Source organism: Squalius cephalus (assembly GCF_949319135.1).
Source record: "Squalius cephalus genome assembly, chromosome: 16".
Taxonomy (NCBI): Eukaryota; Metazoa; Chordata; class Actinopteri; order Cypriniformes; family Leuciscidae; genus Squalius; species Squalius cephalus.
In genome coordinates this window covers 12,190,934-12,204,580 of record NC_137137.1, presented here as the reverse complement: position 1 = coordinate 12,204,580, position 13,647 = coordinate 12,190,934, and the positions used below count along the sequence as shown (strand labels likewise).

The following is a 13,647-nucleotide window of genomic DNA, read 5'->3' as shown; positions in this document are numbered from 1 at the left end:
AATGAACACTGATCAAACGCAAAAAGATCGCCTGTGATTCTGCCCTTTAGCCAATTGTGCACAGTTTTTACAAATGCGTGATTTATAATGAATGCATGGCAGTGAGAACACCCATGCGTATTTATGAGGGCTGTTTTCGAAGTGCACATGTCAGCAGTTCGATTAGCCCGTGTGAATCACTGCCGATGTGGCAGCCTGTCCGTCCGTATTACGCAGGAAGTCAATCAAGATTTGATTGGTTCTGTCTCAGGAGATCTCATTTCTGTTTCTAATAACTTAGAAGTAGCTGATGCTGCCGATCAAACTGTAAATATGTGTGTTTAATTTTTTTTAATGCAGTGTTTGATGTTATTTGTGATGTGATTTCTGAATGCTTTTTGCTGTCAGAAAGAGAGCAAGATATGAGATAATTGGTCATCACTTGTCTTTCTCTTCTCTGTTCTGTCATTTGAGGATTAATGAGAAGAAATATATTGCAGAGTTTGAAAAAAAAAATCAAAATTTGATTAAAAAGGTGAGAGTGAAAGTTACACATGCAGGAGGGTGTGAAGAAAGGAGAGGAAGTGTAAATGAGAGGGGAGGGTGTCGGAAAGTGAGTGAAATAGAGAGAGGAAGAGTGTTGGATGGGGTGATGAGTTCACACATGCAGCTGAAACAGATTGAGCATCAGACGGAGGCATGACTGAGAGACTTGTTGTCACTCAACAGTGTGGTCACCTTCACTCAGCAAGGAAACGCCACCACACACGCAGACACATCTCTGAATGTCCTCTGTGACTGTTCCAGTACAGAGACTGTACAGAATGTGCAATCATGTATATAGATGATGTTATTTTAGTGTCGTTCAGAGAACGCATGTCATTCATTTATGAATATTTAAGAATATTCTGTAGCTTGTCAAGTCAAATCAAGTCACCTTTATTTATATAGCACTTTATACGATACATATTGTTGCAGCTTTATAGTGATAAACAGGAAAATAATGATCAAAAAGTCTAGTATGGATACTTGTTTAAGTTTCCATACTAGTGTTAGGGCGATATGAATTTTATATGGATAGATTACTGTTCAAAAGTTTTGGTATTAAATACTTTTATTCAGCAAGGATGCGTTAAATATATCAACAGTGAAAGTAAAGACATGAATAAAATTACAAAAAGGTTTTCATTTCAAATAGATATTGTTCTTTTGAACATTCTATTCATCAAAATATCCTGAAAAAATTAATCACGGTTTTCACAAAAATGTTGTGGAACTGTTTTCCTCAGTGATAATATAAACATAATAATGTTTTTTTGTTAACCAAATGTTAACTTAAGACATAACAGAGAAGGTTTGCTTGAATACTCGCCAAGACAGATATTTTGAAAAACTGTAATTCTGCGTATATGTGTATAACGGGATCGCACTTTCTGAGCTGTCTTTGTGCGCACGCTTCGGATCTGTCAGTTAGCACGAGTAAGATAGTTTTGTTTACATCAGCATGAGTTTGAAAATCACATTTCACTGGTTCAGACTCATGTCATCGAGAATTCGCTGTGAATATTCACAAAGTTGGAATGCTGCACTTCAAAACGATACCAAACTTGTGCTGAGGGGAAGGACCAGTCGTCGAGAAGCGAGCTGATTAAAACGTCAATTTTCATGCACAAGGGAAAGGTACTCATCTCAGAAAACTTAAAAATAAAAACACTTTAAGATGTTTAATTGCTATTTGGAGCATTGGGATCGCTAGACAAGGGCTTAATGAACTAATTTTTGTGAAAACCTCAAATTCAACCAAAATAGTCATATATATATATTTGGTTTTTGGACTATTTTGGTTGAATTTGAGGTTTTCACAAAAAAAAAAAAAATTATATATATATATAGTATGTTACAAAAGTGAGTACACCCCTCACATTTCAGCAAACATTTTAGTAGATCTTCTCAAGGGACAATACTATAGAAATTAAACTGGGAAATATTTTAGAGTAGTCATTGTGCTGCTTGTACAGCAGTATATATTTACTGTCCTCTGAAAATAACTCAACATACAGCCATTTTGTTAAAGTAGCTGGCAACAAAAGTGAGTGACCCTAAGTGAACATGTCAAAACTGTCCAAAGTGTCAATATTTTGTGTGAGCACGATTGTTATCTTGCACTTCCTTAATCCTCCTGGCCATGGAATTCACCAGAGCTGCACAGGTTGTTGCTGGGATCCTCTTCCACTCCTCCATAATGACATCATGGAGCTGTTGGATGTTAGATGCATGGTTCTTCTCCACCTTCCGCTTGAGGATGCCCCACAGGTGCTCAATAGGGTTCAGGTCTGGAGACATTCTTCAGCATACTACACCTTCAGCTTTCTCAGCAAGGCAGTTGTCATCTTGGCAGTGTGTTTGGGGTCGTTATCATGCCGTTCGGCCCAGTTTCTGAAGGGAGGGCATCATGTTCTGCTTCAGAATGTCACAGTACATATTGGACTCCATGTTTCCCTCAATGAAGCGCAGCTCCCCAGTACCAGCAGCACTCGTGCAGCCCCAGACCATGATGCTACCACCACCATGCTTGACTGTAGGCAAGACACAATTTTCTTGGTACTCCTCACCAGGGCATCGCCACACATGCTGGACACCATCTGAGCCAAACAAGTTTATCTTAGTCTCATCAGACCACAGGACATGGTTCCAGTAATTCATGCTCTTGGACAGGTTGCTTTCAGCAAACTGTTTGCGGGCTTTCTTGTGAGCCAGCTTCAGAAGAGGCTTCCTTCTGGGACGACGGCCATGCAAACCGACTTGTTGCAGTGTAAGCACTGAGCCTGAGCACTGACAAGCTGACCTTCCGCTTCTGCAATATCTAAAGCAATGCTGGCAGCACTCATGCATCAGTTTTTTGAAGCCAGCTTCTGCACCGGATGCACAACACGAGGACTCAACTTCTTTGATTGACTCTTGCGAGGCCTGTTACGAGTGGAACCCGTCTTGGAAAACCTCTGTATGACCCTGGCCTGTACTGTAACTCAGTTTCAGGGTGTTACCAATCTTCTTGTAACCTAGGTCAACTTTGTGGAGAGCAACAACTCAAATTCTCAAATCCTTAGGGAGTTTTTTGCCATGAGGTGCCATGTTGAACATCCAGTGGTCAGTATGAGAGAATTGCACTCAAAGCACAAATTTGAATTGTTTTAATACAAGATACCCAAATTTGTATGGTCCTGTCAAGCAGACAAAAACATGAACATGATGAATATGACTTGTGGCTTTGCATGGTTAAACGACGTACAGCTATTATCACTTAGGGTGTACTCACTTTTGCTGCCAGCTATTTTGACAATAATGGCTGTATGTTGAGTTATTTTCAGAGGACAGTAAATATATACTGCTATACGAGCAGCACATTGACTATGACTACTCTAAAATATATCCAAGTTTAATTTCTATAGTATTGTCCCTTGGTTAATTAGAGTCTCTCATTAGATCCCTCTGATTAATAGAGATATTAATTATTAATGTTCCCTTCACAAACTGGAAAACCATCAGGTTGGTTTAATATCTGTTGTTCTAGACAGGAAGGTGATCCAGCTGACAAAGCACACCAGGGTGGCTGAGAGGATGTTCTCCTTAAATAAAAATCCATCCAGAACATTTACTCAGTCAGGGTTTTTGGAAGTCACAATAGCCTTAAGCGCAAGCCCCTTCAGGCCAGTTAACCAGGGGTTTCACACTAAATGGATGGACATGTCAAGAGTCTCACATTCAATAAAAAGCCAGAACATTAGAGAGCTACTCCTTGGAATTGGAAACCATATAATATGTAATTTTTAAAAGAGATATGGACTTTTGTGATAGGTTATGGCTTTACTTTAAATTTTAAAGGAGGACTGATTTATGTGCACTTATTTGTTCCCCTATGTTCTATGTTGAGCACAGATGGTTTAGCACATTCTGTCAGTGTTGCATCATTTCTGTTGGTGTCAAGTCCCAAGAGTCCAATTTCAAAACACTCATAGGATTTCACTGTTGTCAGGCGCTTATCTTATAAAAATCAGTTACCAAAAACAAGAGTGAGTCATAAAAAGTGTCTGGTTTAACATAAGGCAACTTATGACCTTCTCATCCAAGCATCTGGTAATTGTGTTTAAAGAGGTTTAGATCAGATGAAGGAGCACAAATGCGCAGCAGTCACTGCAAATGAGAATCTGTCATTGAGCTTCCTCATACTCTGACCGTGTTTACACCCACTATTAACATCCGCCTGGGGTGATCCGATCACAGGTGTTCAGATGAGATGATCGGCAGTTACACAAGGTTAGTAATGTATGTCTCTTGTGACGCGTTAAATTAATAAGGGTCAGTAAAGATTTTACATTTTTACAAATATGAAACATTTTTAAAAATTCTTTTGAACTTTTTATTCATGTAATTTTTAATAAATAAATTACATTTTAAAAAAATATTAAAATATAGAACAGATATTTTAAATTGTAATATTTCACAGTTTTACTGTATTTGGTCAAATAGATGCAGCCTTGGTGAGCAATGACACATCCTTCAAAAATGTAAACCCCCCCCCCCCCCAAAAAAAAAACAAAAACGTACAGACCCCAAACTTTTGTACAGTGGTGTACATCACTTATTAAGAGAGTGTTCTTCTGTGTTAATAAAGCACAAAATCAAAAGAAGTAAAAAATCACCCTATTTATCTCAAAATAGTCAGATAGTTGCTGCATCAAATAATTTTTAGTCCTTTCAAAGCCTTAAGCTTCAAGCCCATGTTTTTTTATTTTATTTTTATTTTATTTTTTATTGACAGGTGAGTAGGTGGCCAATTGAAGCTGTACACCTATACACACCTATACGATGTGGTCATGTGCATTTTTAATAACATGAATCATTAGATAAAAACAATTCTTTGGATGCTTTTTAGAGACTGATGTTATTCTGGGTAAAACAGGGTCTCTGTGAGATTTTTTGTATAGTGGCATATAGAACTGACCTCATTATCTGAACGAGGGAATGATGTTCTGTTCACTGAGACTCTGACCTCTTCTCTCGCCCAGCCCAGGACCTTCTACCGCTGCCAGGCTTACGTGACAAATGTGATTCATTCAGTGGGTCATTCAGGCTGTCTTTACACCATGAATGCAAATGAGCAGTCATTGGCCAGATAGCCAAAGGCCCTGTCACAAATGCCACCCTGAGTCCTAGCAGTCCACATTTTGGTGACATAATGTGGTGTAGACTGGAATAGTAATCTGCTTTGGACAAATGGGACTTATGTTCTCATGGTCTTCACTGACACATGGCTTCACGGCCATTGTAGGATTAAGGAATGTAATGAAAAAGAGAGAAAATGTATAGTTGCATGGTTTTGAGTTTAATTTTTTTAAAATAGGCAACGGAAGTTGCAATAGTCTTTTTGAGTGGCTTCTCGAACAAGAAAAAATGTTGAGTGGGATTTGATTTCATCCATCTGGAATTGATTGGATGATTGTGGTTTGCTATTGCTGTGATGTCATGTGAGTGGCAGGTTGTCCAGCCATCGCGCCAGTAAACACGTCATCAGGGAAGAGAAGAGATGTTGTTGCAAGATGAAGGGGAAGTTACTTTTATTAAAGAATATGAGGGCAAATGTATATTTTTTTTAAATAATGATGTGCATGAATAAACCATTTATAATAGATACTGCTATATCCCAAAACAAAAGAAAGAAAAAAGAATTGTCATTTTGATTTCTCTGTGACTTTAACCTTGAATCATTTAATAATATTTATCTATTGCCATACGAGTCATTTAGCAATAACTCAACTCGACGTGACATTATTTAACAATTTGAAACCTGTTGTGAAGGAGATATTTCAGTTTATGCAAATATGAACAATTGAGGAGCAAGTGAGTGTTTGAAGTGCTCTAATTTTAATTTTATTTACTTGACTTTCAGATGAACGCATCTTGGAGCCGACGGCTTCGACGCTGCAGTCTTCACGCGGCCCAGCGGTAAGTCACTCGAAATCTTCACACTCTAAAATTCTCCTGTTCTTTCCCAGGGTGCAGTTTGCTTCCTTGGCACCAGAATGGCAGCAGTTTTAGAACAAATTCTGATGTACCCCAACTGTGATTTTGTAACGTCTCTGAGAAACTGCGCTGGATAGAATCAGAGCAGCCTCATTGCTGTGTTCTGCTGACCCAAGCACATGGGTGCTGGTTTCTGGGAGTTACGGCAGCATTTCACCATGAAAGCTTGAGAAGTCACAGGGAGGGTTTGCAAACTGAAGACAGAAGTATTGAAGGCCAGGATGGAGAGTGTACCACTATTCTTCAGATAGCACACTGTGTTAACTTTTATCACTTCCCACAGACACACAAAGCGGTTCATGACCCCTGTTCAACTGCTGATCTATGAGGTGTACAAATATACCAAGCCAACTACCAGTTAACATTTTTGGTCTGTTCATTTAAAGGATAGGGCTTGATTTGATTTGATTTCATTCAGTGCGATGCAAGTCGATTCAGTTTGATACGGTTTTGATTTGGTATTTTTATTTTATTTTATATGATTTTGATTCGATTTTAATTGCTTTGATTAGATTCTATTTAGCTTTGATTTGATTCAGTGCAATTCAATTAGATTTCAGTTTGATTTGATTCAGTGCAATGCGATGCAATTTGATCCCATTCTAATTTGATTCGATTCAATTCAATGTGATTTGGATTTGACTTGATATGATATAATTTTGAAGATTAAGTTTGGATTTGATAAAATTTTTGCTTTGTTTTGATCCAATGTGATTCGATTTGATTCAGTTTTGATTTTGATTTTGACTTGATCTGATCTGATTTTGTTTTCAGGAAATAGGATACACTGGTTACACTATGTGTTTTTGATTCCCTAAAAAGATCCAGTTCATAAGAATCTTTTTTTAATTGGATTACACTGTTTTTTTTTGTTTTTGTTTGTTTGTTTTGTATGCAACCCACAAGGTCAATCCAATATAATGATGTTTCTTTGCATCATTCTGCAGAACAGTCTATTTTTGTTTCACAGCCAGCACAGACTGCAAACTTGCATTAGTTTGACCAAAGTGCTTCACAAGTAGAAACATGTAAAAAAATATTAAAATGACAAGAATACATACACACACTAAACTTTAAGAGTGGCTGCATATGCAAAGTGCAATCAAAATCAGAACAAATATATTTACTGCTCAAGATTCCCCCAATTCAATTTTTTAAAGATCTTCACTGATGGGGTCGAGTTAAAAGAGAAGTAAAAAAAGAGAGAAAAACTTTTGTTTAGACAAAATACTGTGTAAATGCAGTCGGGTTTTTATTTGCACTTTAATACCTGTATAAACTCCCTCAATTTTCAGATAGTGTATTGAAAGTGTCTATGTCCGTTAAAAAACGATTTTGTTAGCTCGCAAACAGAAACATGTTGGATCTAAATTGCTCTGGCTTTCTCTCTCTTCAGTAAAGCCTGATTTAACACTTCTGCAAAACAAAAGAAAACAAAGCAGATGCTGTCAGACCTTTAAGACCCTTTAAAATATCCAGTGACACTTCCTAGGCTCCACAGCTCAGAAGGATGGATCTGGTCTGCATCGATTTTGGTACGGCACTAATTTAGAGGGACACCAATTTGGAAAGGTTGATTCAAGTGCTTTTTTCAGCGACCCTGCTGCCTGTGTTTGTTCAATAAAGCCTGAGTCCCTCACTTTGTCTGAAAATGTTGTCAGGGATGTGGCACATCACTTCTCCGTCTCGTTCTCAAATTTTCTCTCTCTCTCATACATGAATTCAGAGTAGCATGCACAGACTGGTTTAGTCACTGTGCGTCCAAAAAGGGAAGATAATGGATCAGAACTTGTAGTATGCTTTGTTCTCTGATATCAACCACAGATTGGCTTTCATAAATGTTTCACACACATCTAATGTGATGACACATCATATACATAACTTAGTGTGCTTCCTTACTTCAAAGTCAAGTCAAGTCAAGTCACCTTCATTTACCGCTTTTAACAATATGGACTGTTTCAAAGCTGCTTTACAGTGATAATTGGAAATGAAAGTAACAGAGATTGTTTTGGCTTTACAGCAGCTCTAGAATAAAGTTATTGTCCAGCTAAAGTTAGTTTTGATCGATTCACTTCCGTTGCAAAGATCATTAGTTATTAACTTAGGGGCCGCTTACCTGACACCGTTCTAACAGAAAACCCTTAACACGCTCCGGCCTGCTCATTCGCACAACAACCGAGAACGCAAACCTTATTAAAAATAATAATTATAATAATATAATAATATATATATATATATATATATATATATATATATATATATATATAATATTATTTTTATTATTATTATATTATATTATTTATTTATTTATTAATTTTTTATCTCTGTGCAAGCTTTAAAAACACAAACCTGTGAAAACGCTGACGGCGTGCACATGCGTACTACGTGTTTATTCTATATGGGCATTTGAATATATATGTGCGCAGGTATATATTACTTGTCTGGCCTTAAAAATGTATAATACAGAATTATTTATCGCTTCCGAGTAGCCATGTGAACCGGAGATTGCAAAAGATGTGAAGGACTATAATGCGTTAAGAGCTTGCTCAAGTACTGGGGAGCTAAACCATTTAGTGCTTTGTAAGTAATCAGCAATATTTTAAAATGTATACAATGTTTAATAGGGAGCCAATGCAGTGTTGATAGAACTGAGCTAATATGGTCATACTTCCTTGTTCTAGTAAGAACCCTAGCTGCTGCATTTTGGATCAGCTGTAGTTTATTTATTAAGCGTGCAGGGCAGCCACCCATAAGAGCATTACAATAATCTAGCCTTGATGTCATGAATTATTTTAAGGCATTACACATGCCATATCTGTTTATCTACATATATGTATTTGAATATTTTGCATTATCTTTTTTGTTGTTGCTTCAAAACAGTCTTTATGTTGTAATTTATCTTGGGACTGGCATATTTGATTGATAACTTGGTTGGTCTCTCTATATTGAGTAATATTTTGAAATCCTCATGGGGAAAAATGAATGGACAAAATACTGGAACCAAGACTGGAGAAGGTAGGCAATAACTGTTCTGTTCTATTAATGCTCATGGTTTCAAAATAAAACCTTCAACAAGCACATTTGGATGTGATGTTCAGGTGTACAGTACCTTGTTGCAATTCTGACTTCTTTTGCGCTAATGCACAAGTCCTGAATAATGCCGCCCAGCGATTTTTCGCAGATCCCATATTTCAGAGTTAGTTAGTTAAAATACTCACTTTAGATGCATGCTCTCACCCTCTATTTATAGTTAGTGCTTTTTAAAAAGGGCCCTTCTTCTCTCTATCTGTCTCTCTCTCTCTCTCTTTCAGACACCACTATTCCTCCATTATTGATTTCATGTTTTTTAGTATGCATGAAAGTGAGCGTATGTCAAACAAGAGCTGGGGTTGTGAATATCGACGTTTGTGATTTTTATTCTGGCCTTGTGCCTTTTCTGTTGGCAGTGTGTCTTTCAGTTGTTCTGCTATCATGTAGATCTGTCTGTCTTTCTTCTCCCTCTGTTTTCTTACTTCTCTTTTCTTAGTGATGGGTGTAATAATTAATTGAGTCATTGTAGTGAGAGTAATTTTTTTTTTTTTTTTCTGCTGTCAGTTGAGGATCACTAATATTGTCGATCTCCATCAAGGCAGCACAATAGTGGACTTGTTGAACACATGAGGTCAAATATAATGTATTTATACACATTATATTATAAAATGTAATTATTTACTTAGCCCTGAATTGGGCAACTGGAATTTAAGAGTAACATGTTATGTTGTGATTTGTTTTAATTTTACACATTTTAATTTTATATGCCATTGGGATCAGTTCCATCATGAACCATTCAAATTTCTTTATATAAAAGATGCTTGTATTCAAAGTGATGTACAATGCAACGTAAGTGATCTAAAGAGACTGTTACATGAGAAGTGCTGCATAGCAAAGTTTCAAGGAATTCAAAAACCCGCTATTGGAAAGTCGTGGTCTAAATTCATGTTATGTGGTCTGCTGATCAGTCAGTCCTGGGCACAGTGAGTTTCAGCTGATCGGGACTCACTGTAGTCATGCGTTTAGGCATTATTGGGGTCAGTGAGTCGTGAATTTATGCTGTATTGGGGTCAGTGGAGAAATGCTTTTAGGCTGTACTGGCTGTCTGTGGAGGCAGTTGAGTATTAGGCTGTATTGGAGGCAGTTGAGTCATGAGTTTAACACCACTGACCCCGTCACAGTCATCCAGTCCTGTGCTATACAGATCACATCACACAGCCTGGGAATCCATCAGCCTTTCTTAAGGGCAGAAGAGTGCTCTACTTCAGCAAATGATACAAACTAAAGTCTGTACAGATCTCTGAGCATTAGCACTGCAGGAAGACTTTTAAACAGTAATATCTGACTAAATCTGATTACAAGCGGCACAGTTACAACACCACTGCCTTAATGTCTTCATTTAGATAAGTATTGGAGAGCTTTTTATAATTCTGATATGATTTCTTGTTGCTAGCTGTAAAACAGGGATGCAGACTTATAATGTGTATTTGAAAATGCAACATGCACCATCTATTTCCCAAATTTGTAATGAGTATCATTTATAAATCTGCTGTCAGCAAAAAGGTCTTATCCGCCAAAATAAGATACAAGGTTTAACATTTAAAAGCAAAGAGATTAAGACGCGATCAATTTTAGTTTTGTAATTTTACTGTTGGTCTGAAATAAAGTTAATTTATTATTATTTTTAAACTCTATTTTTTATTTTACAGTTCAGTAGTATAATAACTATAGTTATACAGTATATATATGTCTTTATTGGTTCATTTTAAAATGTAATAAGAATATTTTTATTATTATTATTATAATATTACATATAATTATGTTTAATATAATTTATTTAATAATATTAATAATAATAATAATAATAAAAAATAATAATAATGAATGAGTTCCATAAAAACGACAGTGTGAATGTTTAAAATGTTTTAAAACAACAAACATAAACTACACTGCAAGATATTAACCTTTTTTTTTAAAAGGTTTTCACTACAAGGACAGTTCACACATGACTCTTTCTTCTACTAAAATGAAATGCTAAAAAAAAAAAAAAAAAAATCAGTATGATGTCAAAATTTAAAGGATATTTTTGTCCAAAGACAAAAACTTTAAACGAAAAAAAAAAAAAAAAAAAAATCATATGAAAAATCTGATATTTAGTTAAGAATAAAGTCAGAATCTTAAAGATGCAGAAATTGTGTCAGAAAAACATTCATACAAGTTTATAATGTTTCTTACTTTTGTTATTTTGACTACAACAGAGACTCAAATTAGGAGCTCGAGGCAAACAGGAACGGTGTAACATTCACAGTGAAATTAGGGCTTGAAAAAATGTGCGTAGCTGCACCCAAAGCTGGATTTGTCACATTTATACCTAAACAGGTTTCTAATTTCATCCTTCTTTTGTGTTGGCTGGATGTTGGCATTATGTAGATGCCAGCTGCGGGGGATTGCCACACCGTCAGATGCTTTTGCCCGTTGTTTTGTGCGATAAATATGTATTAATTTTTTTCCTTCTTTTTTCCTCTTTTTTCTGTTTCTGTTCTTCAGCTGTCTCTCTCTCAGCTGGTTGCGACTTCACGCTACCCGACCATGAGCCACACGGTGGGGTCTCCATGGCAACAACAGCTCCCCTCTCAGCTCTCTCCCTCCCCGATGGCATCGGCCCACCAGCTGTCACATGTCGTAAGCTTTCCACCCACATATGCACACACACACTCAAACCAATACAGAAATGTATATACGCTCTTTTAAAACAAATCACAGAGATACATTCATGCAAAGGAATAAAACACCTACACTCAAAACATATGTGGCACTGATGCTTTAAAGAAAAACACACATACATTTCCTCACACCTATACACCACAAAAAACACACCAAACTTGTCCATAGCAGCAGGAATTTCATGCTAAAATGTTTTTTACAGGACTACCATTTTGCAGGTTAAAAACATTGCTGAATCAAACTGCCAAATAAAATGTTCCCATCTAAGAGCACCATTAACTGTCCCATCAGTTTGAGTAAATTAGCTGATTCATGATCATGTCAGGTTCAGTGGGTATACTGTATGTCACTAAATTGGAAAATCCTGTAAATGAGAAATTTATCTCATAATATATCCATCAGTGATCCACCGAGTTGGTTCTCTTCAGCTCTGAAATACATTCATATGATACATGATTAAAATAATAAGTCAAGTCTTTAGTGTGACATGATAATTCAGAAATCATTCTAATATGCTGATTTGATTATTTATAAATGTTGAAAGCAGTCGTTCTGTCGTTTTAACATTTTACGCACTGTAAGACTTTTTCACCATCGCGCCGAATGGTTATTGTTGTGAAATTGTACCTAACAGGGACGTGCACAGGGGGGTTGCTCAGGTTGCCCGGGCAACTGCCCATATGCCCGTCTCAACTCACATTGCCCTTCCGAGGAAAAAAAAAAAAAAAAAAAATCGTACAATGGATGCAGAATTTCACGTAGGCCTAGATAAAAAAAAAATTTCAGGCACCGAAAGTGAGAGTCAGTAGGGGAAGGGCAAACTCTGGGTGCCCTTTTTTCAGGTCAGGGCAACTGCCCCTCTAAATTCCTGTGCACATCCCTGGTACCTAAGGTGTTATGAAATAAGGATTAGACATTTCCCTCATAGATAATGTAGAAGCTGGTGACAACGTGATACTGCTTCTTTAGGTAAACCATTGAGTGAGCACATTATAGAGGAGGATTGTTTAACATAGAAAGGTAAAAGTTCCCAGGCTAGCTACAAAGAAAATGTATACAGATTTTATGATATGAATTTAAACTGGTTAACTAGTTTAATGTACCTCGTGTAAAAATATCCTGTATGAGATGTATCAGCACATCATTACAGGTGTTCCACATCATTGCTAGCTAACACTGCTGAGATATCTGGGATGAGAACAGTTTGTAATGGTAATATGCTCGTGTTATTTTAATGGAAATACAGTGTGTTTAGAGACAGCCTGTATAGAGTGGGAGCATATCACATATTTTGCACGAGGATATCCACAGATATTATGCTAATCATGTGTGGGAGCATGTATGTTTATGCTGTTGCCTGTAGTCATGCGGTGCATTTAACTATACAATGCTTTGTTACCTCCTCCACAGTTGTTCAAGGCTGTTTGTGCCACACATGGGGTATTATTACAGCGATTAGGGAGGAAATTTCTGCTATGCTCCACTTCCTGCATGCTAGTCATATAATTTCTTGGTAAAGGACTCGCTGATTTTGTGATTGTGATAAATTAATAATTTTTTTCTTTTAATTAATCGCTTCTTCCTATCTTCAAGTTAGAGATTCAAATCCTTCTCTGGTTTCAGATGGACAGATTCATAAATATCACAAAGCATTGTGACAAAGCATTGTGAACATCCTGTGCTGTATACTGCTTTTAAAACAAATGCAGTATGTTGAAATTCACATACAATTTGCCTGAATTGCTGTGACTGTGTTTTTAAGTAGACCACTTAGTATACAGTATATGTGTGTGTACTGTATAGTGTGCATGCTTGGATGTGATTTTGGATGCA

At 36.8% G+C, this 13,647-nt stretch overlaps 1 protein-coding gene across 4 annotated transcripts in view; it reads left to right on the top strand.

Annotated features, from left to right (window-relative positions):
* The window catches only part of nphp4 (nephronophthisis 4), a 160,809-nt gene that overhangs the window by 103,364 nt on the left and 43,798 nt on the right, over positions 1 to 13,647 (top strand). For all 4 annotated transcript variants that reach the window (XM_079896120.1, XM_079896121.1, XM_079896119.1 and 1 more), the window contains 2 exons: positions 5,927 to 5,982; positions 11,638 to 11,772. In XM_079896120.1, coding sequence (XP_079752246.1) covers positions 5,927 to 5,982; positions 11,638 to 11,772 — 191 coding nt within the window. The remainder of the gene's footprint in view (positions 1 to 5,926; positions 5,983 to 11,637; positions 11,773 to 13,647) is intronic.